This window comes from Pseudopodoces humilis, chromosome 25, assembly GCF_049639895.1.
Source record: "Pseudopodoces humilis isolate 2021_Gansu_Grassland_sample_001 chromosome 25, ASM4963989v1, whole genome shotgun sequence".
Classification (NCBI taxonomy): Eukaryota; Metazoa; Chordata; class Aves; order Passeriformes; family Paridae; genus Pseudopodoces; species Pseudopodoces humilis.
The window spans coordinates 5,250,699-5,276,855 of NC_142224.1; the positions used below are offsets into that span (position 1 = coordinate 5,250,699).

General features: G+C 49.6%; 1 protein-coding gene across 3 annotated transcripts; it reads right to left on the reverse strand.

The window, feature by feature from the left end:
• LOC102114628 (ALG9 alpha-1,2-mannosyltransferase) lies at nt 1-26,041 on the reverse strand. Of its 3 annotated transcripts, XM_088066729.1 has the most exons (18): nt 23,012-26,041; nt 22,321-22,477; nt 21,977-22,180; nt 21,408-21,566; nt 18,549-18,687; nt 18,176-18,310; nt 17,874-17,944; nt 16,993-17,081; nt 16,467-16,602; nt 16,078-16,165; nt 15,866-15,971; nt 12,152-12,274; nt 10,574-10,728; nt 8,927-9,056; nt 8,191-8,338; nt 7,826-7,955; nt 5,291-5,421; nt 1-1,794 (listed from the first exon to the last, which is right to left on the reverse strand). In XM_088066729.1, exons 1-18 carry the CDS (start codon nt 23,193-23,195, stop codon nt 1,674-1,676), a joined length of 2,406 nt encoding a protein of 801 aa, XP_087922855.1. In that variant the 5' UTR covers nt 23,196-26,041; the 3' UTR covers nt 1-1,673. The 3 variants fall into 3 exon arrangements, with proteins under 3 accessions (XP_087922855.1, XP_005531171.3, XP_005531172.2); XM_005531114.3 differs by lacking the exons at nt 21,408-21,566; nt 21,977-22,180; nt 22,321-22,477; nt 23,012-26,041 and adding an exon at nt 19,053-19,155; XM_005531115.3 differs by lacking the exons at nt 1-1,794; nt 5,291-5,421; nt 7,826-7,955; ... (9 more) ...; nt 18,176-18,310; nt 18,549-18,687 and adding an exon at nt 19,433-21,115.
• Nucleotides 26,042-26,157: the final 116 nt, after the last annotated feature.

The window sequence follows — 26,157 nt, forward strand, 5'->3', positions numbered from 1 at the left end:
GTGGTTTCCAATGGGTGTTTACTGCACTGTGCTCACACACACACGAGGCCAGGGCTGGGACAGGGGACACTCACAGAGGCGCTGCAGGCGCTGCTCCAGCTGCACCTGGTGCTTTATTTGATCAAGGGAAGAGGCAGCAAGCAGGGCAAGAGTTTTGGTTTGGATTTAGCAGCACCACAGCCCTGTGTGAGCTTTACTGCGGACAGAGCTGGCTGCAGGGAGGGAGGGAGGGGGAGATGAACACAGACACAGAACCCTGCTGTCAGCTCTGCCCTCCCCTCCCGTGCCTTGAAAACCTCAGAGCTCCACAGCTGACGCTTGGGAAGGTGAGGCTTGCGTTTCCCTAAGGATGGCACGACTCAGACACCACTTTAAATCTGAATTTAGAGCCTCAGCTTCCATCTGCTGCTCCAGGGAATGGGGAGCAATGGGATTCTCCATGGTGTGACCATCCAGGCTCCAGCAGGGCTCTAGCACAAGCATTAAAAACCTCCTTAATGCAACGCTGGGATTCAGAAACTCCTCCTGTGTTTCTGAGGTTGGTCCTACAGTTCAGCCCAGCCCTGCTGCTCATCCAGCTCCTCCTGCTCTGTCCCAGCAGGGTCAGGTTGGATCACAGCCTTCCCATCCTGCTGAGACCTGCACCCACCACCTGGACCCCCAGAGCTTTCCTGGATCCCAAACATCCAAATCTGCTCCCTGATCCCCCTGCTCAGACCAACCCAGGCACAGTCACACCATGGAGCAGGTGCAGAACTTCCCCTCCACCCCATATCCCCACAGAACTCCAGGGATGTGAGTGAGAACAGCTCCCTCCATCCAGCTGGTGATGCTGCACATTTAAAAATGGAGATAGCACAAGCACAGCGCTGCTCTGAGGCATGTTGGACCCACGTAACACATCCTGGCTATTCTGGGAAACAGAACTGCAAAAAGAAAAATGGATTCATCCTTCTCCTCTCTGGATGATTCCAGAATTTTTAAGATGCTGAAGTCCAGAATTCCAATGATCTTGAAAAAAATCATTATAAATAGCAAACAAACACTTGGCTTCACAGACAACACAAACACTCTGATCCCATTAAACACATAATTGTCTCAGTTTGGTTTTTTCTCCCCAAAAGCACAGGTTTAGCCCTGGAAATGTCTCCTGGACAGAGCAGCTTTGGCTGTTCCTCTGCAAGATGTTTCATTCCTTGAGACTCAGTGCATTCCAGTTCATTGTCAGCCAGGTGATTTTCCTCCTTTTCCCCTTGGAAAAAGAAAATTCCGAAGCTTTGTTACCTGAAAAAAAATTCCCTGGGTGAAAGACAGCAGAACTTGAGCAGGTGAGGACAGTGGAGGGGTGGGTGGGGGAGACACATTGAGAATTTGAGCTGGATTTTCCCAGCCTGGAGCAGAACCTTGAGGTGCCACCCCCCGTTTTATTTTCCATTTTTCTCTCCTCTGGCGTCAGAGAGAAGAGCACAGGGAACAGCAGGGATAACACAGCATCCATAGATGGCTGCTGGATTTTCCAATGGCTCGAGGCAGAGGAGCAGAGGCTGCCAGAGCTCTTCAGGGAATCCTCCCAGCACCATCCTTCACACAGGGAGCTGAACGTGGCTCAGGCAGCTGTCCAAGAGCGCCAGCAGATGCTTTGGGTGGAGCTTTTTGCCGGCCCAGGTGTGTTCCTAGCCTCCCATTTTTTTCCTGGCCTGCCTCCTGCGGGATTTCAGGATGGTGTAGTTGGCGTAGCGCGTGTGCTGCTCCGAGAGCAGGGGGATGTAGAACGCCCGCAGCAGCCGCGAGGACCTGGAAAAGCAGAAAGGAAAAGCAAATCTCCCTTGAGTGAGTTGATTGAATTGAGTGCCCAATTCTCTCCTCGCTGGTGCCAGCCCACCAGCCCTTCCCAGCAGGACTGAGGGGGAGAGAGGGCAGGGAATTATTGAAATTGTGATTATTGAAAGAAACTTTAATCGCTCAGTCCCAGCAAGCAGGGGATCTTGGGGGCCACACAGCCCTGGCCTCCAGGACACTGGGAAGGTGAAAGGCTGCATTTCCCTCCTGGAATCTCCTTCTTTCCATCCCATCTTTCCGGCTGCCTTTCCCCCCACGCCCCTCTGAGACACAAAAAGCAGCTTTGACGGGCACTGGCATTTTGAAGTTTGGCTCTGGAGCCGATCTGCAGTGGAAATATTGAATTACACAGGGCTGGGCAGCCCTAAAACCCACACTCACCCCGTGCCCTGCCAGTGCTGGGAGCTGGCATCTCACAGCCTTGCAGAAACTGGACCAGTGGAGCACCGAGGGCTTAATGATGTCTGGGTGAAATTAGCACCTTTGATTGGGTTGCTAATTGCTGGAGCTGAGCTCTCTAAATGAAGGAATTCTCTCACTGATAGTACAGTCCAGGCTTCAGTGTGAAGTGGACAAATAAAACATCCTCCAGCAGCAGCTCTGAGCTTGGTGAAGCTTCAAAAATTTGAGCAACTCATTCAGAGTTTTGCTTCATGTCTTTAAAATCAACTGGATGGGAAAATATCAAGCCTTGCCAGCCACAAGTGTAACCCCAGTCCCAGAAAGCTTGGAAAAGCAGCAGCAGCAGCACTCAGATTCGGGCTGCTGAGTGGTCAGGGATGGCACACGCTGGTCACTTCAGCTCCCACCTCTGCTGCTCTGGACATCCAGTTCAAGCAAATTGATTTTTTTTTTTCAGCAGAAAGACCAATTGTGTTTTGTTTGCCTGCACTGGAGATCTTTCAAAAACGTAGCTGGAAAACAAAGGCAGGAACTGCCAGTGGGAGCTGCATCTCCCCAGAGGCTCCCGAGGCTCCTGCACAGCCCGGGCTCAGCTGGGATCAGGCAGCTCCTGCTCCCTCCCAGCTCAGAGAGAGAGGGAGCCTTCACCTCCTGTCACCCCTCTGTCAGCTCAGCCACCTCAGACAGCAGATGGCACATGGAAGGGGCTGGGTGACAGATGACAAGGAATATATTTAATGTTCTATTTGCATTTGCTGCTAAATTTGTCCCCCAGAGACGGAGTGTGCGGAGCCTTAATCAGCACTCGGCTCCCAGCAGCAGGAGCGAGGCCACGCTCGCTCCAAGCTGGGAGAGCAGGGGGTTGTTTCTCCAGGCTTTTTTGGGTTCTGAAGGAGCCACTGCTGCAGGACAGAGCAGCTCCCACTTTCCAGAGCTGGAACCACATGATCCATGGAGCTAAGGCTGTTTCTGCCCGAATTTCAGGGAAAACAACTCAAAAACTGTTCCAGTAGTGCCAGAGGAAGCCGTTGAAGATGTTCCAACCCCCACTTCCCAAATTCCCAGACTAACATGGAATGGCAGCACTTGGGATACCTGCAGTGCTGAGAGATCCCTCCCAAACTGCGTTTGGTACCCCGAGTTTGGTGACAGCAGAGCACAGAGAGAGGCAGGAGAAGGGAGAAGAGCAGGGAATGGCAGGAGGAAGCTGAGCTCTGCCACAGGGGCAGGTCCCAGTCCCACCTGGGCAGGTCCCAGTCCCACCTGGGCAGGTCCCAGAGCCTCCCAGCCACACAAAGCTCATGATCAAAGCTCTCTGAAAACCTTTTGACGTTTGCACTTCCTCTGGGAGTTAAATTCTCTACCAACACACACATTTCAGGAGTAACTCAGCTACTTTACAAACAAAAATATGGAAAACAACTAGAGGAAAACCCCATTGAAGGGAACAAGACAGCCTCTTATCAAACCAGGGTAACGTTATGCTCCAACAAGGTGACCCAATCATTAATTTTGCACTGAGAATTTTATTATTTTTTGATGGAAAACCCAAGTGTTTGGAGCAAGCAGACAGCTCAGCCCTAAAGAGCTGAAAAATATGTGCTCCTCAGAGGGGAGCTGTGATATATTTCCCCTTTTCTGTGCCAGATTCGGAGCGCTCAGCCAATATAGAATTAAATGGACCTTGGCAAAGCAGCTTCCTGAGGAGCATAATTAGCTGGTGGCTTGGAGTGCTCTCTAATTCAATTAGCAGCACCATTTATCAGAGCCAGCTGAGATTTACATTTGCACTTGCTGACGTCAATGGGAGACTCGCAGCGAGCCCCAGAAGCCTCCAGTGCAGCAGGACTGAACTGAGCTGCTGGGGTCATTTATTCCATTTATTTCATTTATTCCATTTAATTTCATTTATTTTCACACAACAAGAGCTGGGGAGGTGCTCAATGGGTTTGGGGCTGTTTTTTTACCCCTTGCTCTGCCACCACTGAGCTGCAAACCCGAAACCTCCACTCAGCTCCAAAGATAAAGCAGCTCTGAGAGCCCACAAATGTGGCTTTAAAGCAGAAATGCACATTTAAGGGCAAATCCTCTGCACAAAGGGTGCCTGTGATGCCTCATTAATAAAACTCATTGGCCACCTCCTTCCCCCTGCCCAAATGTAGCAGCAGGTTCTCCTGGAAAATGCAGTTCAGGGAGGACTTTACCAAGGAAGCTGGGAACATCAGAGCTGTCCTGGGAGCTGCTCAAACCTTACCACTCCTTCCCCCTGCTCTTCCCAGCCCCTCTCCCTGCAGGGCCCAGGAAGCAATTGGAAAACAGGAGGGCTCTGGCTTAGCTTTTCACAGAGGTTTTTCCACCCTCTGTCCTGGGGTGACGCCTTCATGACCAGAGCTCTGAAGGACTAAACCAGATCCCCTGTGCAGCTGAGGGTTCCTGGGTTTGCAGCAATGTTGGGAACAACATTCCCGGTCTGACAGCCCCAGTCCCACTCCCTGACAGAGCAAATCCCAATCTCTGCTTCCCACAGAGATTCCTGGCCAGACACAGCAGCAAGGTGCTCAGTGGGCAGCACAAACACAGCAGGAGATTCCAGCAGGGATCTCTTCCATGGATTTTCTGGTGCCTAATAAAGGCCTGGCCCTGCTGACTGCCTCCTCTCTCTGCCAGCTTTCACAGAATTCTTCAGAGCTCATCCCCTCTGATGATTTATACCTGTCTTGAATTTGGCTGGGACAAAAAAAAAAGAGTGAAAAGACTCCTGGGAGGAGGTGACATCCACCTCATTTCTTTGGAAAACAACCCCAGAAACCATTGCTTCAGCAGGGAGCTTTATAAAGAATTTGTTTATTTCTTTATAAAAATACTCCTTACAGAGTTTCACTCTCTAAAGCAACTTGGGTCATAAATTTTGCAAGCAGGAGTTTGACAAAGGCTCCACTTTGCTGGATTTCAAGCTGGCATTGGCCCACGGATCTCTCCTCCCTGTCCACTTCTGCAAACAGAAATCACAGCCAGCCCCATCCCTCCCTCTGCAAAGTGCAAATCCTACCTGGAAACATCAAGGAATGGCTTGTAGGCAATGGTCAGCCACTCTTCTCTGTTGGAGGAGTACCTGGGCTCCCTCGGGCTCTCCGTTGCTGTGTCCAAGTCCACCAGGTAGTGGCACTTGGAGATGTCAATCTGCAGGAAGAGACATTGCTGGGGTTTATTCCTCGTGGTTTTGGTTGTGTCCCTCCACAGCAGTGCAAAGAGGGTGCTGCTCCCCTCTAGCAGGAGGTGAATGCTTCGTGCAGGACACAGGTAATGTGATCTGAATGTTTTCAAGCACAACCTTTGTGGGGGAATCCAGGACAGCACATTGTGAAACCTCCTCCTTCCTGCTGGGAATCCTTATCCCATCTTACTCCCTCAAACTCTTCCTTGAGGGATTTCAGTTACTCTCCCACAGAATTTTACTGCCAACTTCCTTGGCCATGCTCGAGATCCCTTTTCTGAAGCACCTTTGGGACTTAATGTAACAATTTAGGGCTGGAAACAATTTAATGAGGTGGATAGCAGATGGCTCTGTGGCATCACAACTGAGTGGCAAATGAAATTACACCACAGGAAACGCAGCTGAGGATGCTGAATCCGCTTCTTGCTCTGTGTGAGAGGAACATTCCAGGCCCTGGGAGAGGTTCTGGCTCATTAGCAGAAGGACTCCCAAACCACTAACCAAGTTTGTCTGGGTGTGATGTAGAATCATTCAGAGAAAGACAATTTGCTGCCTCAAGGATCTCACTTGTCTCATCCTAAATGCTGCCCTAAAAGGGCTGGGACTTCAAATTCCAGGTGCAAGCCATGTTTCCCCTGTATTCTCACAAGTTAGTGAAGCCAGGGATAATAATTCTCCTGCTCTGAGGGCCAACGTGGCACCTCTGCATTGATTTGGGGATTTACACAAGACTTGGATGCACAGGCCTTGAAATGAAAGAAAGGAACGAGTCTTGTGAGGGATTTCTAAATTACATCCTCTCCTCTTCTGCTCCCCTTTCCTTTTCCTCCTCCCACTCTTTCTTTATTTGATGCCACTGCTCTGCCAAGTGGAGGAGAGCTAAATTGATCCCATCCTGACTGACAGGAGTGGGAACAGCACAGGGCTGGAGCTAAGGGCACATCTGCTGCTGCCATGGGGTCTGCACGGTGTGAGAAGTGAAGAGAAAGTGCTCAAAAAGCCCTTCCCCTGAAGGCAGCTGCTGCTAACAGCTTCCAGGCCTCATCTGCTGGTCCTGCTTGGATCTATCTTGGTAAGAAATAATATTCCTTATCTCTTCCTTAGCACTTTCAGAGCCAAATGCACCTCCCCAGCCGGGCAAGTGCAAGGTAAGTGCTGCTCAATGTGATTAAGGAAAGAGAGACTGCAAAAGAAGATCAAATCACTCTTTCCCCAGTGTCTCATAGCAACAGGAACACGGAGCTTCCCTCTTCCATCTCCAAGCAGAGCAGTAATAGACACACCTGAAACACTGAGATCTACGCCATGAGTTGGTTTTATCCATGGCTCAGATAATCCTCCTGAACCATTTGTTTTCTCCCCTTTAAATTTAGATTTATCCCCTCTCATAGTCCCTGTCCAGTTCTTGATAATTATCCTTCTGTTTGTTTGGGTTTTTTTTAAAATCTGAGTGTGCTTGTACTCACTAAATCTGAGGAAAGATCTTGATCTCTTGGTGCAATTAGCAGGTCAAAAGTTGGAGTTTTAACCCCCTGTTTAATTCCTGAAGTCCTAAGCCCTTGAGCTTGCAGGAGAAATAACAAAGTTGTAGGGTGACATTAAGGAACAAGCATGAAACAAAAGTGTGTTTTGCTCTGTTAGTCACAGGCTGTGTAGCAGCCAGCTGTCTGTGCTAAAAATAAGCCCCAGTTAAAGATTTCATAAATTAAATGCACTGCAGCAGACAGCTCCTCTCAGGTGGGAACACGCCTCCTTCCCATTTCCAGTAACTGCATAATAAGTCTCAAAATAGGAGTTTTAACCCAGAAGACTGCCAAGATTTAACCTGTTAGTAATTTTTAAACATGCTAGCTAGCAATAGTTCTAAAACATTCCTGTTTGTGCACTGGTTTTGTTCAGTTCAACCAGGAAATAAATCAGTAATACCAATATACATTATCTTAGCAGATTCCCACTAATGCAATTAACTTCCAAATTAAGTTCCTCCTCCTCAGTTGAAAATATGATAAATAGTTTTATATTTAAAAAGAAATAAATTCAGTTCCTGCTCAGTGACAAATATTTTCTGTGGGGGACTTCAAATTACTCATTCCTGTGACCACATGAACACACTACACTAAACCCCAAACTGCAATAATTAGGAGTTCTTACTTCTGCTGCTTCTTTTATTATCATTATGTCTTCAAGCTGGCAGATGAAAGGCAAACAGAAGCCACTCACGAGACTGGGGAGATTTCCAAGTGCTGCAGAGGGACCATTTTTGGTTTGGAACTCCCCAGGAAACAGAAATGGGGAGATCCACTCAGAGGCATTGCATTAATTTAAATTATCCAGCGAGCTCAGGGAAAGGAACCAGGAATAAATCCTTACGTATCGAGATGGCTCCTCCTTGTTCTGGTCGTTCATGTCCGTGGGAATGATCCTGGTGGCCATGGGCCCCTTGGCAAAGGGTTTGGGCAGCTGGCCCCGGAATTCTGACAGGATAAACTGGAGCTGCCAGCTGCAGGGAACAGGGAGAACATTTTGTGTGCACAGCACCAAAACCAGAACCAAGGACATCGATCCCAGGGTGGGCACAGGCACACCACACATTGCCAGGAACTTGTGGCCAACCAAAAACCTCCCAAATCCTTTATCTGGGTATTTTAACACTCTGCTGGTGACAACACAGAGCCAGGGTCCCCACGTGCATTACTGTGCCCCTCGTTATCCACCTTTTCCATGGAAGCACTCACTTGTCTGGCAGCAGGAAGCTGCTGGGGAACCTGTGCCACTCCTTCCCCACACAGACATGGACTGGCCTCCCCTCTGGCACCGTGTGGATGCTGGGGTCAGTGGCAATCCTGTGGAATTCCGGGTACAGGTCCAGGGGCCCGTGGTAACCTGTGGAAGGCAGGAAATCACAATTAAAGTAAGAGGGGTATTTCATTAAAGCCTGCAAAAACGGCTTCATGCATAATTTTTTAACTGGTAACTCACTGAATAAATGAACTGGTCTGTGCTAAGAAGTGGCTGATTCAAAGTTTCTCCTCTTTCTAATAATTTTATTCACATTCCCCTGTCCTGGCAGTCAATGGCCACTAAAACCCCAACAAAAAACACTGGTGAGGTGGGAAGGCTCTGATTCCAGGAATGTCCAATCCATCTCGTGCACCTAGTTCATGTTTTACACAGGAAAATGCTTTTCCAAGTGGGATTATCCATTTCAAAACTGAAGCATCTGCTTTAACACCAGTCAGGTTTTAGATCAGTGAAGAGGATTTTGAAGTGATGCAATTCTGGTGATCCATTCACACACATATATGGACAAATGTATTAACTACTAATTAATTAATGAACTCATCCCTTCCCCAGCAGAAACAACACCCAAACTTCTCGAGGTTCCTGATTTCTACAGGCAAAGCAGCACAACCTTTTGCAGGCCCTGAGCCCAAGAGCCAGGAGAGCAGAGGGCAAATCTGAAATACCAACCTTTGAATAAGGCAACAGAGCGTGAGAGTGACAAAAGGCCAAAGAGGAAGACAGTCCCCAGGGCCAGCCAGTTGGAGGACACTGTGTAGTGTTCCAGACGGTAGCGCTGGAAGATGAAGTGGTAACATTTCTCAGGGAAGAGATTAAAAAAAAAAAGAGACAATATGAAGTTACTTCAACTCTGATCTGTTCAGCAAAATTCTCATTTTTTCATAAAAGCCTAACAACAGCACATCCCCCACCAGATCTTTGGGCTTTTTTTAATTTAGAGCCATAAAAATGCACAGAAACTCACAGGGTTTAGTCATATTTAAGTGATAATTTCAATACCAATAAGTGGTATTTCAAGAAGTTTTCAGCTAGGTTGTTCCCAGGTGAACCAGGGGCAAGTGTCCCTTCCAGACAGCTCTGCAGAAGTTCCCTGCACAGACTCACCTGATTTTCCTGAATTCCTGCCTAACACAAGCTCCATGACCCAGATTTCCAGAGTGACCTCTGGTTGTTTACCCTGCCTGCACAAACCACAGCTTTGAAGTGGATAAAAGAACAGAGCACACTCTGCATCCAGCTTTAAATACAGGTCACTCTGAAACTCATAAAAGAAAACCTGAGAGAAGAAAAACTGACAAAAGAAAAATTGATTAAAAAGAGCCCTTTAGGGTTTATTTTTTTATTTTTTTTTCCAATTAAAAAGCCTTTCTGGGAATAGCCAGGAGGAAACACATCCAGTCCCTGGCTTGCTCCCTCCCTGCTGGCCTGCAGGAGTGGTAATTCACTCCCTGCCCTCAGCTGGTTTCTGTTTCTTTTGTCCTGTTTGCATTTTTCTCTTAACAGCCAAATCCACGTGGTTTGGAGGGGGAGAGTGAGTGACAAGCTTGTCCTGCTGCTGGGCAGCCAGTTCCAGATTCCCAGCTGGATGCTCCATACTGAGCAAAATGTCATCAAACAGTGGTAAAAATATGCAAGAAATGTACACGAAACTTTCCTAAAGCCGTATTTAAAATAAGAACCAATTAACATTGCTCTGAGAGCACAGAGGAATTCTCATTCAGAGCCATAAAAGTGGTGACATTCCAGAGCTGGATCCAGCATCTGAGCATGGGAAGGATGAGGGACTGAGGTGGGTAGGAATTCCAGCAGGGCAGGACAGAGGAGGAACAGCAGGATGAGGCCAAACAGCTGGAATTGGACTTCTGGCTGCATTCCTGATTCTTTTTAACAGCAGGAGATGAATAATTCTGAGCTTTGGGAAGGTTTATATCAGTCTGTATTAGTGCTTTGCTCTGTGAAGTGGTTCAAGTGATGTTTACTAAATATCCAGATTTTGGCTCTTCCAAATGTTCATTCCCAACATTTAAACAAGATCCCTTTGCCTTTTCTCAACCCAGTGAGGGATTCCTGATAAAACACATCAAAATGCACTTCCTACACACTCACATTCCTGCCCTTAAAGCTGAGCAGCCAAGGAGGCACAATTCCACCAGCAGGTTACTGAACCCTCATGGAATCCCTTGGATTTTGTGTGGTGTTGGCATTGCAGCACCACAACTGCAGGAATTCCCACTTGGGATTGGAGAACAACCCAAAGTTGTCCTGAAATAATGGCTGGGAAATATTCTCAGCTATTTATTAAAAACTAGAATTTACCTGAAGAGCAGAGAGAGCCACAGCACCAGAGAGACAGATGAGGGGATAGATGGGGAAGAGAAATCTCTCTTCCTTGTGGGGCTGGCTGAAGAAAATCAGGATCCAGATGTACATGGGAGCCAGGGTCAGCCAGTAGGGACGGCCCAGATTCTGAACTGGAAGAAACAAAACCTCAGCAAAGGAGCAATGCAAGAATTCCTTCTCTTGCACAATCCTCCCTCACACCCAAAGCCCACTTGGGAGACCCAAACACGCCCTGTTCTGAGCACCCCTGCTGCTAAAACCCAGGTAACACACCCAAACAGCCAGCAGGGCATTTTCCACAGAGGATTTTTCCAGATTCCTACAATACTGACCATTCCAACAGCCCAAAAGCAGGAAATAAGTGTTACTGGATCCAGGAAGACACAAAACCCATCCAGAACTGCCATGCCTGACAGGAGTGCTGGGTTCCCTGCTGGGCACTGTACACACAGAGATCAGGAAGAGCCTCCTCAGGATCTCCCCTTCCCCTCCCAAATGGTTGTTTAGAGCCTCAAGTTTGCCCAACCTTCATCGCCTCATTACAAAAATAACACCAGGAGAGGTCTCTCAGGCGCCTTCTGCTTAACAGAGGAAATAACTGATTCAAAAATAACAACAATTACCCTGAATTTCAGTCACACTGAGGAGAGTTCTATGCTGCCTGACAATTTTCAGTCCCTTTCCTACCCCCTTGCTACTCCCAACAGCAGAGTTAAGCAATTAAGCCAACGGCATTTCACAGACAATAAGAACAAAGCTCTTGGCAGAGCCGATCCTGCTGTTAACTACAAGAACACCAAGTGAACAGCAGGAAATTTTGCATTTACAGGAGCTCCTACAGAGCTTTTGCTGCTTTCTGAGTGTTTGTCACTCACAGCCAAGGAACAGATATAAGCAAACAGCCCTTAACATACATTTTCATCGAGGATTGTGTTACAAATTGTTGTATTCAGTAAAAAAAAACAAAAAACAGAGAAAGCAAAGCACTGACTGGACTGATGAATCTGGAGGCTGCTGCTGACCCTTGGTGAATCTTCCTTAGGAGAACAGCAGAGGAGAATTTACACTTCCCCTCTGGAGTCACAAGTGTCATGTGCTCAAACTGATGTCATTTTATTCAGGAAAAAGCACAGTGAGAAGTAGGGAATATTCTGGTTCCTCTTTTTTTTAACTCTCAGTATATCCACACCCACGGGGACACTTCCCAGAGCACGGGGAGCCTGGCAGTCCTGGCAGCTGAAAAATCCACAGCGCCCAGAACAGTCCAGCTTCAATCCCAGAAGGTTTTTACCCATTCCCAGCTGCAGACAAGATGGGAACAGCTTCTTCCCCCTTTAGGATTAGTGACTGGGCCATTCCTGACGCATTAAATATCAGAATGAAGCTTAGGAACCCCACACCTTGTCAGGATTGCTTTTTTGAACACATTTTTCCTCTTGAGGTAGAGGCAAGGAACAAACCTGAACTCTCATGAGCTCCAGGAACTTTCCTGGTGCTCCAAAGGCTTTCACTGCTCCCAGTTTCACTTCCAGGCCCACTCTGCCCTGCACTCACCACGGAATTTCTGCAGCAAACACTCCATCAGACAGGTCAGAGGCAGCACCAGCAGGGCCAGCACAAAAACCACGTTGAAATTCAGAAAGCCATTGATGAAATAGAAGTACCAGGGCTCTGTACCTAAAGGATGAGGAAAAAAAAAAAGGAAAAAAGAGGTTTGAAACACAATCATGAATGGATGGAACAGCAGCTTTGGTCCTTCTTTGCCTGACACAGCCCACCAGAGATTCTCACACTCACACCAACCCAAGAAACTTCATTGTCTTCCTGCTCAGAAATGATTTTTCTCCTTATTTTTTCACTGGGGGTGAAAACCAGTCAGTATTTCATCTTCTGCTCATGAATCCCAGAGCACTCCCAGAATCCTGTAACACAGAGCCCACCCTTACATTCAGAAGGACAGCAAGGAAGCAGGGGTGGAAACTCGTCAAACTGGGAAACTTCACCCCAAATTCATTCTTTCTTTCTAACTGCAGAGGAGTAACACAAAACCACACAAATGTCATAAAACTCTGGAGTGAGGATGTTCACTCTGGGCTGGCAGGAACAGAAAATGTGCCAAAAAGGATTAAGAAGGAAAGGGGTTTGTAATCCCACTTCACCCCAACAAAAGGCTCTGCCACTAAATTCTGGTTTTGGTCCCTCCTTAGACTCAGCACTATTTAAATAAACATTTAAAATAAATATTTAAGTAAAAACCTAACCCTTAAATGTCCCAAATTCAGCCTGTTCTCACACAGAGGAGCGAGGCAGCTCTGCCTCCACACTTGGGAACTGGCTGCAAGCTCTGGAGGATGTAAACTGAAAGAAACTCCAGTCCAACTGTCATTTATTTAGACTCCTAATTCAGGATGCTTAAAGCCCTTAACAATAAGGAGTGCCAGTTCCTCTCCACACATTTCCCACTCTCTCAGTGTGATTAGCTCAATCAGCCAGTAAATGACACGCGGGGGCTTTAATCACTGCACTGTTGTGACATGTGTCACATGCCACAGCAATTTCCTGCAATCAGAGCCACTTAAACTGGGTCCGTGTTGAAATTAATCAGACAACTGAAAAGCAGCAAGGAAAACCCGAAACCTCTGCAGCTCCTCCAGCTAAAAAAAAAAAGGGGAGAAGCTGCACTGGGAATGTCACAAACATGGCACTGGAGTCACTGCTTGGCCAAGCAGCTTGGGTTTCTGGAGGAAACCCTGAGTTATTAGCACTGGAAGCAAACTGCAATGATATCAATAAGTTCTAAATCTTTAAAGGATAATTCCAGAGGCCATCCTGCCACCTTTCTGGCTGTGATGGAAAGCAAAGGGAATTCACCCTGAATTCACCTCTCTGGTTTCTGATTTGGCAGCTTGGGGGTCAGGAGTGAAGGACACTTGATGAAACACAACTCCTCCACAATCCAAATGCAGCCCAGATAATTCTGCTAATAAACAGATCAGCTGCTCTGAAGCACAGCTTTAACAATAAAAAGGCTGCTGGCTCACATTTTTTTGCAGTGTGACTGAATTGCCCGTAAAAAAAAAAAAAAGCACTGGAGCCTCCTCTCCTTCTCCAATGAGGGATTTTCTTCTCTGAGAAAGGCTAAAAAAAAAATAGAAAGGGGGGAAAAAAAGAGGAGAGAACAGTGCACAGCAGGCAAAAAGCAGCAGGCTGGCTAACTGTGACGCAGCCATTCAGAGGCATTCAGGCTCAAAGCCTTCCAGGGCAAAAGGGGTTTTATTCCTGTTATCCACAGGGCTCAAGGTGAACTCAGCCTCAAAAAGGAATGACCCCACTGCATGAGAGAAGCCCTGGCCCAGAACATCATCTTTGAAGAGGGGAGGGACACTGGAGAGCTCTCCATGCTCAGGTTAATGGGAATGTGCTTCCAGAGCAGGAGAGGAGATGGAGCTTCCTGCAAGGATCCACGTCCCAGAGCTGGGCAGGTGTGGGATGTGGGAGACAGACCAGTGAAAGCAGTGGGAAAAGAACACCCAGGCAGCTCCTGGCGTGGTGGTTCCATGGGGAAAAGCAGCTGGAAGCACTGTCAGACCCTGAGTGAGAAAACGCTCTGAACTCTGAGGTCTGGAATGGCCCTGGGAGCAATTCCAGAACTCGGCCTCGGGAGTGAATCCCATTCAGCCACGCTGCACCTTGACCACAGGAACGGTGAGGGCAGCTCAGGCCAGAGCAGGGGAGCTGTAGAAGAGGTTTTAAGACAAGGAGCCCCACCCTGGGCTGAAGCCTGAGTGCAGGAACTGCAGCTGGCAAGCAGTAACTAAGCTGCAATAATTTGGTCATGAGTCACAGCCCTCGTTCTGATTCAGTGCTGCTACAATGAACAGTCTGCTAGCTGCATTTCATTTATTCTCACTCTGCTCAAGAAGCAGGGCTCCACAGAGAAAGGTGTCACATGAACAGCTCCAGCACATTCCACCCAAGCTGAATAAAGCTTCCCAAAGTGGGACAAAACTTTGGCCACAAATTACGACTTCTTAGAATATAAGTACACAAAAACACCCCCAAAAAAACACCACTCATTTCTATTCTATTTCAAGCTATTTTCCCTTGGCTGCAGAAACCTAATCACTCCAGGGAAATATTAATTGCACAGACAATATTTATGTAGAGGGAGTGTATTGCTAAAGACAGAAGAAAAAAAAAAATTAATTGAACTTTGTCTCCAAAATACTGCGGTGCTTACACTGGAGATGATCTGGGTTGGTGACTCTGTCCCCATCATGTGAACGTTGGGAAATCCCAGCTTCCAAAGCCAAGAGGGACTGGCCAGCCTTTCATCTCCCCTGGTAGTGTTATTTTTCCCCAGTGTTTTGAAGCTCTCTAAACACACAGCGTTGTCCTGGACACGCTGCATTAAAGAGCAATTGCAGGCAGGCTCTTTTACTAGCCCGAGGATGTTGTGTGAATGTCACTGTGAATAAAACTCTTCAGGACGGATTGGTCCCCGGAGGCTTCTGGAAACAACTCATGCACCAGTGTGGAAAAGGTCAGGCACAGACCTCTGCCAAAACCTATCAGAGCCTGGAGTTTACTTACAGCAAACTCCCAGCTCCACACTTCAGAGCCTTCCTGCAGAGGCCAAGAGCCGCTGCTGTCCTGCTGTGCCACAGCACAAGTGACAAATCACCACTCAGCACCACCCAAAACAGCCCCTCAGTGCAACCAGCAAGGCCAGCTGCCAGAGAAAGCCTTGCTGCTCCTCACCACTGCTGAATCCCTCCTGGAACAGCTCCTCTGGCCTCAGCACAGAGGTGCTGCAGGTATCCTGTGGTCTCTGCCAGCCCTTCTGAAGCCTTGATAGAAATTAACTTCCTGCTGTTCAGCTCTAGAAGTGCAGGGAAAGGACAGAAATAAGGATGGATTCTGCACCATTCCTCACTTTCCCAAAGTTCTGCAGCCTGACTGTGAGGAACAGCAGCCAGGAACAAGACTCAAGCTGACAAACACACACAGGCCACTTGAGAACAGTGAGACATCTCCTGGCAGTTCCACAGAAGTGGAAAGTGAACAAAAGCAGCACAGCTCCCAGCGTGGAGGAATCGGGCAGTGCACTGCCAGCTCGACAGAGCCATCCCGTGTCCAGAAGCAGCTGCTGCAGCCTTTGGAGCTGGCAGGCTGCTTTTGCTTTGGGGCAGAAAAATCACTGCCAGTCAAGGGCACGGCAGCCAGAGAACCTCGGGCTCCCTCCCTGCCTTCTTATCCCAAACTCACCGTAGAGATCAGGGCCGTGGGGGGTGAAGACATTGTACAAAACGATGTTGAGAGGTGCCACCACCAGCTTCCCATAGTAATAGCTGTCCACCACCACCAAGGGCACCTGCAGGAAAGCAGATTTGTGTTCAAGTGCTCCAACTGATTTTCCTAAAGGAACTCATCCTTTCTACTGCCATCCATTCCCTCTTTGTGGTATTGCAGGCACTCACCAAAAACAGGATCAAGGACACCACACACCAGTTCAGGAAACTTTTCCACCTCTTCTTCAGGATCAACAAGTCAAAGGCAATAGGGAGCCTGAAAGAGAGAGCAGCTGACAGCTGAAGACTGAGAACCCCACTGCAGGTTCTGCTGCCCCTTCAAAGCAAGAGAAAGAACCTCCACTTCACTCGCCTCTGCTTCTACTCCAGATTCATCACCCAGCTCAGGTTTTACTCGTATTAACACCAGGAAATCTTCCCAACCTCAGCTGTTCAAAAGCCAAGCAGCCTGTAGCAACGACCCCGCACTAAGCTGGCTGCTGGTTTTCTCCTCCACCCCGACATTGTCCCCAGCCAAGTGAAAACCACCTGAGGAAGGGCAAGGAAGTGCTCCTTACCCCAGAGCTGCGCTGAAGGGCCAGCCCAGCAGGGCTCCAGCAGCCACCCCCAGCACTGCCACCGAGGTCCTGTCCATGTACCAGCCCGTCATGGCAATCACCGTGGTGTACATGCAGAAACTGCTGGGCAGGAAAGCTGCAATGCCAGGGGAACAAAGGTCAGCACAGCCTCCCCACACTTCACCCAGCAAGTGTTTCACACATGTCTTACAGTGGCTGGGAAAACAGGTACAACCAGCCAGAGGGGACAGCACACAGAGGCAAACTGCCAAAAATATCAGCCTCCTTCCTTAGAACAAAAGATGTCCAAGGAAGGCAGGCCAAGAGCCTGTTTAAAAGGCATGGCAATATTAAAAAACAGGAGGTGGCAACAGAAACAGGCCTGGAAATTGTAACACAGAGAACAAAATATGAATCAATGCTTATTCTGTCATAAGAATAGAAAAAAGAGAACCCCTGAGATGCAATTTTCTTCTCTCAGGACCAGCCTTTGGTCACTGTTAGTGCCAATGCCAAGCCAACTCACCTGCAGAAGCACAGAACATCCCCGTGCTGAGCACCAGGAAAGCCAACATCAGCCTGCTCACGTGCAGCCCAAACTTCTTGCACACAGCCCTGGGGAAGCAGCAGAGAAACAGGTACCACAAAATAGCCTCAGGGCACTAATCAGCAGCACCCAAGGCATGCAGAACCACAAACAATCCACAGAGCAGCCTAAGAGCTCTGAGGAGGGGCTGCTCTGAGGGGGGTTCCCAACACCCAGCTGCTGCCTCTGTGGGATTTCAGACCCTGACTTACACCAGTGCCAAACTCTGGATGGGGCCTGGCTTCTCCCAGTTGTGCACACATCAATCCTCACCCCTCACCAAACCCCATCATGCAAAAAAAAAGCCACAGTTCATCTCCTCAAGCCAGAGTACTGACAAACAAAAAAGTCATGCAAGGTAGTGGTTTGAAAATCAGGAATCGAGAGGCAGCAGGTAAAAATAAAAATCCAGTTTAGACAAGAAAATTGCATGTTAGGGCTACTGATTTTAGTGGATGTAAACAACATTGGCAGAGAGATTACAGACAGCAGCAATCAATGTGTTCCAGTCAAATTCACTGTGATAAGCAAACACAGCACCAGACTCTCCTCAGTCTGCAACACTCCCACCCCTGCTTGCTGCCAGCAGTGAGGAAACAAGTGGAGTCAACAAAATGCTGGAGTAGAGGTGTGGGTGGCAGATCTGGGAGTACAATTTTGTCCTAATTGTGGCATTCTGACCAACATCTCACTGAGTTATCACAAGAACATGTATTTTCTCATCTACACATGAGCCTCAAAGCCCTTTTCTTGTGGCAGTAACTGCGTGTGTCACTCACACTGCTCCCAGACATCCCCTGCAGACAGACTCTGACACTCACTTGTAGAAGTAGAGTTCACAAATGCAGCTCAGGAAGGCCAGGAAGCATCGCAGGAAATAGAAGATGAGAACCTAGCAGACACAGCCAGAGTCTGAATGAGGCACAAGACACAAAATGGGCTTGTAAAGTATCAGGGGAAACCCACAAACCCTTGGAAATCCTTACAGGGAGGTCAATGTTTGTCAACAAACCAGTGTTTTATAATCACGAAGTCAATTTCAACCCCAAACAGGGCAGCTGTTTCACACACACTAAAGGGACATTTCCCCCTCACAAAAGCAGCTTCCACACACATGATTTACCTTGTTGGTTTGCAGAACCCTGGCATGGAACCAGGCTGGCAAGGCATGGAGCCACAGGTAAGCGTAGGAGCGGATGGCATAGGCTGGAGAGTACTCCCATGTCTGAAACCCTTTCCCATAAATGAGGTAGTGTGTCTACAACAAATAAAAACAAACAAATTAACAGGCAGCACACAGTTTTCCACTCCCCGCCCCTGAATCCCAGCGCAAAAAAATTCTCATTGAAACAGAGGCATCAGCACAGGCTTCTAAATAAATCTGAATTTGCACAAGCCGACTGGAAATTGAAACAGAGAGCACAAGATCCTAAATAAATGGGTATTTGCACAGGCCAAGTACAAATTCCCAGTCCCAAGGGCAGGAAGGCACTCACCGGTTCCCAGTAGTTAAAGGTCTCATCACAATCCGAGATGTTGCTCAGCAGAGCTGCACAGAACCTGGCCGAGATGAGACACTTGAAAGCTGTTGATCCTTCAGGGGCCCAGACGTGCCCTGCTTTGCTCCCGGATGATCTAATCCAAAGTGGGGGGTGGGGGGAAAAATCAAATCAAATCAAATCCAAATACGCAGCAGGAAGATCAAGGCTCACAAGGTGGCAGCGAGCGAAAGGCTGAGCGTGGCGTGAGGGCGGGGGGGATGCCTGAGCCTCCCAGGGAAACACCATCAGCCTCAGCATCCTCAAAGCGAGCGGGCAGGGGGATGCTGCAGCACCGGCCCCACCGCACGGACCGCCCGGGTAAAGCCCGGCAGCCCCGGTAACCTCGATAGCCCCGGTAGCCCCGGTAGCCCCGATAGCCCCGGTAGCCCCGATAGCCCCGGTAGCCCCGATAGCCCCGGTAGCCCCGGCGGTCCCCGCTCCGGCCCCGGCGGCACCCACTCGTTCCGCGGCTCCTCGCTGCCCTCAGGCCGCCGCCCCGCCGCGTCCCCGCCGCCCGCCCGCGGCCGCTGCCGGGCCCCCTTGGCGGCCATGCCGGGTACGGGCAGCCAGGGCCCCCCGGCCGCCGCCGCCCGGACCGAGCAGCTGCGGCAGCGCCGCTGAAGCCACCGCCGCCATCACGGGTGAGGGCAGAGCGCTGCCTTCGGGAGCGCCACAGCGACACGGACAGGGACATGGGACAGGGACATGGGACAGGGACAGCGCTGTCCCGCACACCCGGGTCCATCACCCACCGGGTCCCTGCCCCGCACACCGAGTCCGAGCCAGGGTCCATCCCCGCCCAGTGTTGGGCAGGAATGTGAGGGAACGGGGAACGCAGCCACATTTAATGTTCTTTATTTGGTACCCCCTGCACTCAGGAGATGGAGAAAGGACAGCACGGGAAGGACATGGAGGGGCTGGAGCGTGTCCAGGGAAGGGAACAGAGCTGGGAAGGGTTTGGAGCCCCAGGAGGAGCTGAGGGAGCTGGAAAGGGGCTCAGCCTGGAGAAAAGGAGGCTCAGGGGGCCCTTCTGGCTCTGCACAAGTCCCTGCCAGGAGGGGAGGCTCAGGGTGGACAGCAGCAGGAATTTTAGTAAAGAGGTCGAATCCACCCTCACAGGACCCTAGAAAAGAAAGGCTCCACAAAACGCGGTTTCATTACACACACAGAGAACAGAAGAGTGCTCAGTCCTCATTAACAGAGCTCCCACACTGAAACGCTCCAAGGTGCTCCAAGTCCACCCCGCCCTTGTGACAGGCACTGCAGTAACACAGTGTTAGCTCCAGCGACATGCAGGTGACATTTTCCAGGTCAGGAACTGGCACGGGAGCTGCTGCAGCCCCTGCAAACCACGGGAGATGTTCTACCTCAGGGTCACAGCCAGGTGTTGCTGTATTTCCTCCCGAAAGTGCAGCTGCATCTCCGCTGCCTCCCGGCAGCCCAAGGCCCTGTCACAGGACTGGAAAGTCACCCTGTAGCAGAGGCTCCTCCGTCCTGTCCCTGGCTGCTGGAAATCGTCCCTCAACTGGATGGAAACCACCATTTCACCAGACACCCTCCTGGCAAGGGTGTGAAAAGCCACCTCATCAAACTCCTCCCCGTCAGGAACCCAGAAGCTGACATCGTGCACGTAGGAAGGTGGGTAGAGGGAAAAACTCTTGAAAAGCCTCAACTCTCCCTCAGGAAACTGCCTGAGGAAGCGCTTGTCCGATGTCCAGAGCATTCTCCAGTCGGATACTCCACACAGCAGCATGGCCAAGAGGTCCAGGTTCAGTGAGGCTGAGACAACAACCAGCTCATGGTTCTTTAATTCGTCAGCAGCTGTCCTGATAACCCCCACACAGGAGCCTGAGGGGTCTGGGTCTGTCCCCACACAGAGGAAATGCTGAATTTCACCAAGCTGCCATTCAAAAGCAGCAAAGTCACTTAGCTCAGTTCCAAAGCTTGTCGCTTCCTGCAGGCTGATGTTGGGTTTGATGCCAGAAATGCCCTGGTGAAGAGAATTCATGGTGGTTTTAATGTTATCCACCAACATCTGGATACAGCTGCTCTCTGTGCCTCTGCCAACTGCAAGCACAACGAGCATCTCATGGAAAACAGGCATGGAGTGGGGAGTGATCCGACATTTCCTGAAAACTGGCCCGGAAAGAACCTGAAGTGTCCCTGGAGAAAAAGCTCCTTTTTTTATTATTGCCTGAGCATGAGGCAGGAGGGAAGGCCTAAGATAAAACTGCTTCGGAATTGAGCATCCTTCTTGTATATTCTTATCTGTGTCCTGGCCAAAATGGGAAAACAAATCTGTGTTTTCCAGTCCCTGAGATGTTTTCTCAGTGCTTGGAGCCTCCTCTGGGCTCAGAGTGATCCAGAAGATGTTGGAGTGGCAAACATCATCGGGGTGACCTTGGTGGAGCAGAGGAAGGCAGGAGCTGATGTTCTGCAGCGGAAAAGCTTGGCTGAGCCCTGCACTGAGCTTCTCCTTTATTGTCCTTACTGGATGACTCGAATTCACTTCGAGGAAACCCCTGTGAAAAATAAAAGTGCCAATTACAGACACCATCTGTGATTTCCTTCCTGTGGCCACAATTTGAGTGCAGCAATTTACCCAAAACATTCTTAAGCCAGGAATTACCTGACCAAGCCAAGCCTTTCACATTTTCAGGGCAGTGGTGTTTGTCTGCAGGTTACAATCAAGAATTAACTGCAATTTGCTGGTAAAAAAGGATTTCCCAGTCACCATATCCATTTATCTGACCCCATTCCCACTGAGAGCAGGAGAGCTGCTACTGCCAAAGAGAAATGAATTATAAAACTCACCTATTAATTTTATCCACGAGGACTTGTGGCACTTGAAAAGAAACTTTTTGGCTCCCCAGTTGTGTCTTGCAGCTCATGGGTGTGAAACACAGGGGTGCTGTGCCCCGCGTGAAAACGTGGTTCAAAGCACCCTCTACACAGAAGGATTTATCCTGACTCCTGAAAATACACAAAACCAGGGTGAAGTCACTGACAATTTCTGATATTTAATGTGCCTCTGACCAGATGATGGCCAGAGGTCCCTGCCAGCACCAACCCCCAGTCCTCCTGTCTTTAGGCTGAGATTGATATTCCTTCTGAAACGGATGCTTTTGACCTTTAAAATCCTCAGATAGTCTTATTTTTAGAGGGTGCTTTGGCAGGAAGCTTGCATTTTAATCTTGGTTATTCTGCTTAGAGATGAACAAGAACTGCAGCTATTTTAAGAAAAATTTTAAAGAAAATTTCAAGGAAAATTTCAAGGAAATTTAAAAGCAGTTCCTCTCCAGCCAACAAGACACTAAAAGAATATTCTAGTGCTGGGGCATTTTAAGAGCACAAACATGGGAATTTCAGTTTTAACTAGTTACCTGTATCCTGTGCATTTGTATCCACGGATGGTCTCTGCTTTGAAAGGATGAACGTCGCTGAGGACAAACCCAGCTGCTGCCGCCACAGCCACGATTTGCCAGCTGTTGTGCCACTCCCTCCTGGGCTGATCCGCAGGAGTCCCTCCCTGGCCATTGCAAAGGGCCACATGGACTTCTCCCTCCTGTGCCAGCACTTCTGAGCAGCTGGAAGGGAAGCCAAGCAACCAGAAAATTCCTGTTAGCACACCTCCAGATCTCCCAGTGCCGGGAAAAACACCTGGAACGCAGCTGGAAAGCTGTGCCACGGCCGATAATTCACACAGAATTATTCCTGGTTCACTCACCTATGGAAAAAGCGTGCAAGGAGCTGCCTGTTCTTCACCACCCCAGCTTTTCTCCCGCAGTGAGGGAAATTGAAATAAATACGATCAAATTCCCGTTTTCCCGGTAAAAAGTGCTCCTTCAGCTTGGTGCAGTCCACGGAAAACACAACCTCGGCTCCTGCAACAGCAAAAGCAAAAGCAAAACAACGCTCCGATGGTTATCGGGGAGGAAATTTTTAAAGAAAGGTGGGAACGCAAATCCTCCAGGGAATTTTTAAGTAGGTGAGAGCTGCCTCGAGCACTGGGCACACACCAGGAAGTCCTGTGTGGTTCTTTGCTCTCTTTCAAGGCAGCAGAAACTTCTGAAAACAGCCGAGCATAGGAGTGGCGAGGGGCTCCCAAGGGACACGGCAGCGGGAGGGGGACCCGCGGGGCAGTGCTGCCACTCTGGACGACAACGGGGCGACAGCGATGCCAGGAGGGCGACAGCAAAGGGCTCACAGCAGCTCCGTGCCTACCCCGGGCTGTCCTCGACTGTCCCCCGGTCTGTCCCCGGCTGTCCCCGTGGTCCCCGGGGTGTCCCCGGCTGTCCCCCGGTCCCTCCCCGGTCTGTCCCCGGCTGTCCCCGTGGTCCCCGGGCTGTCCCCGGCTGTCCCCCGGTCTCTCCCCGGTCTGTCCCCGGCTGTCCCCGCGGTCCCCGGCGCGCACCCACCGCTGTCCCGCAGCCGGCGGATGCTCCGCGCCGCTCCCCCTCTCCCGGCCGCCTCCTCCTCACTCTCGTAGCAAGTGGCCACCACGTGCGTGCCCTGGGCCCCGCACAGCGCCGCGGAGAAGGAGAAGTTGCCCTCTCCGAGCAGCAGGACGCGGCGGAGCCGCAGGTCCCCGGGCGGGGACATGTCCCCAGGCGCTCAGGGCCACCGGCGCTGGCTCATGACGTGCGGCCCGGCCAGCGGCCACTGCTGGTGGCGTCGGGTCCCCGCGGCCACCCCCGGGGACTCCTCGGCAGCCGCTGTCCCGGGGAGGTGGCGGTGTCCCCGGGAAGGATGCGCTGGGAGCGGGGATCCGGGGAGCTCTCCCGGCCGCCGAGCAGCAGGAAATGGGTAGGAAATGGGTGTTGCGTTCCAAAAGAGAGAGAGAGAGAGAAAAAAAAAAAAAAAAAGGCTGTTAAAAAAGCCGAGGAATCGTTGACTCGCAGAACCGCAGAATGGTTCGGGTTAGAAAGGACCTTAAAGCTGATCTTGTGCAGGGACACCTTTCACTGCCCCAGGTCAGGTTGCTCCAAGCCCCATCCCTGAGCACTTCCAGACACTTCCCAGCTTCTCTGGGCAGCCTGTGCCGGAGCCTCACCACCCTCACGGGGTAAAATTTCTAATGAATGTCCAATCTAACCCTGCTGTCTGTCGGGTTTGAGGCATTCCCCCTTGGCCTGTCACTCCAGGCCTTTTGTGAATAGTCCCTCTCCATCTTTCCTGAGGGCTCCCATCAGGTACTGCAAGTCCACAATTAGGGCACCCTGAAATCTCTTTTCCAGGCTCAACAATCCCAATTCTCTCAGCCTTTCCGCATAGCAGAGGAGTTCCAGCCCTATAATCAATTTGGTGGCCTCCTCTGAGCTCACCTTTACCTGTACCTGCAATTCTTATTCTTTGACAATATCTGTGCTGCTTGAATTCCCAAAGGGGAGAAGCAGAGACAGACAGAAAGAGAAGAAAAAGAGAAAAGAAGCAGTGGAAAGGTGGTGGAAACATCATTTGGTGTCAAGTAATTGCAGACAAGGTCCCTAATTCCTCAGCAGGGTGATACAAGGTAAATTAATTACCCTGCCTCAGATATGTGTACAGTGCCTTTGAGAAGGAAGGAAATTATGGTCTGTAACACCTACAACAGCCAGGCTTGGGTGTCAGCTGCTCCATTTGTGTGCCCACAGCTGCCCCACAGGGCAGGGACCGTGTGTCAGGACAGCTTTCACACAGATAATGACACAGAAAGGTTTGAAATGGGCAAAGCTGAGCTCCTACACAGACCCACAGCCACGATTTGTGAGCTCTGTACCACCACTGCGTCCCTGTGGCCTTGAGAGAATAATTTTGTCAATTTTAAATGATGTGTAAGTGGCCTGGAGAGGTGTTGGGTACTGAGAAAATATTTACCACACAACCTCCCTATTCCAATAATTACAGAAACCCCTCCAAACTTTTATTTAGCCAGGGAAAATGTGAGTTTTCCTTTTCAGCCCTTTGGAAACAACCTGCTTCAGATTACAGGGAAACATCAGAGAGTGAATTTTGCATGTGCAGAACTGGGACGATATGTTGGATGTGAGGAGTTTCTCGATGATGTTTGTGCCTGGAGATGACAGAGATGTTTTCTGTCATTCTCCCCTGCTGGGCTGTGCTCCTGTGCCACCCCAGAACAGGTATTTCAGGTCACTCAGGGAGTGGTTTTGCATTTCAAGTATTCTTGTCTGGCTGACCTCATGCAGTTTATCCCCAGAGAGCTTTCACTCAAAATTCCCATTTCTGGCTGCTGATCTGAGCCTGACAAACCCCCTGTGCTGTAAAAAAGATTTCCCTCAGTTGCACTTTCAGGCTAAATTCTTACTACTTTACATTTACTTCCTTTCAATGCTGATTCTTTTAGGGTTTGAACAAAAACCTCATGGATTTCCAGGCCACCAGTCTGAGCTGGAACCTCCTTTGTGCAGCCCAGCTGCTCAGTCCTGCTGCACCCCAGGCCTCCAGGCAGAGGAGGAACACGAAGGATGCAGGGAAAGCACCAGACACGCTCAGGAACCAGCGGTGCAGTGATTTCCTTCCAGCACCAAGACCCGTCACACATGAAAGCCATGTGGAAAATGCTCTTCCTGCTTTTTAATCCGTGCTGTTTGTAACCTCTGTGTGTGTCTGGGGTTTGTTCTTGTGTGCAGAGGTGGCTGTGACTGGCCAGACAAGCAAATTAACACCTTAGCTGGCAGAGCTAATTAGAACCAGCTAAATGGAAACAGCAGAGCTTGGAAATAAGGGGGGATTTGGGGAGTTTGACAGTGACCCTGCATCACAGAGTGCTCATTTGATTTTTCTCACCTACAGCCACAGAAGGATGTCCCCCCTGCTCAGCTGAGGTGTACTGTGATCCCTGCTAATAAAACTTTTGTCTTAACAGGTATAAGGAACACAGAAAATAGGTCAGGTCATGACTGAGTCTCGTGATCTGTGCTACAGATCTGTTCTTTTTGAAGATGAATTTTAGAAATTCAGTTCCAGTCATCCAGACTTCCCTTTCTACCCCTTTGAAGAGAGGTGCTAAGGAGATGAAGATGCCTGAAAAGGACTTTAGTAGTGGTTTGTATCACTCAGCAATGCTGGCATAAATCAGATTATTTCTGTAGACATCAGATCCTGCTCACTGTTTGAAGGGCACTGACAACAGAGTTTCAAAGGGATGTGATTTGCATCATCAGAGCAAGATGTTTTCCTTCTCTTTGGATAGATCTGTGTTTACTGGAGCCCTGCAGTTTTCACCTGAAGCTGCTCTGAACTGCCTGCAGCCCCTGGACCTTTCTCCATTACATGAATCATTTGAGATTTAAGATACAGTTGTCTTCCAGCCAGCTGTTATCAAATACCCACACTTCAGATGGGTTTCAATTGTCATGGAGCTGTTTTATCAGTTTAATCTCCACGGGAGAAACTTTCCTGTTGCTTGTGAAACACTCTGAAATCCTCTGGCAGCGTTGAAGGGGGAGAGAACACAAAGGTGTGATGAGCAAAGTGCTTCTGAACACCCAGATAAGCTGTCCTGGACACTCCTGCCGCCCAAAAATGATGTTCCCCCGCACCTTTTATCCACCTTTCTGAA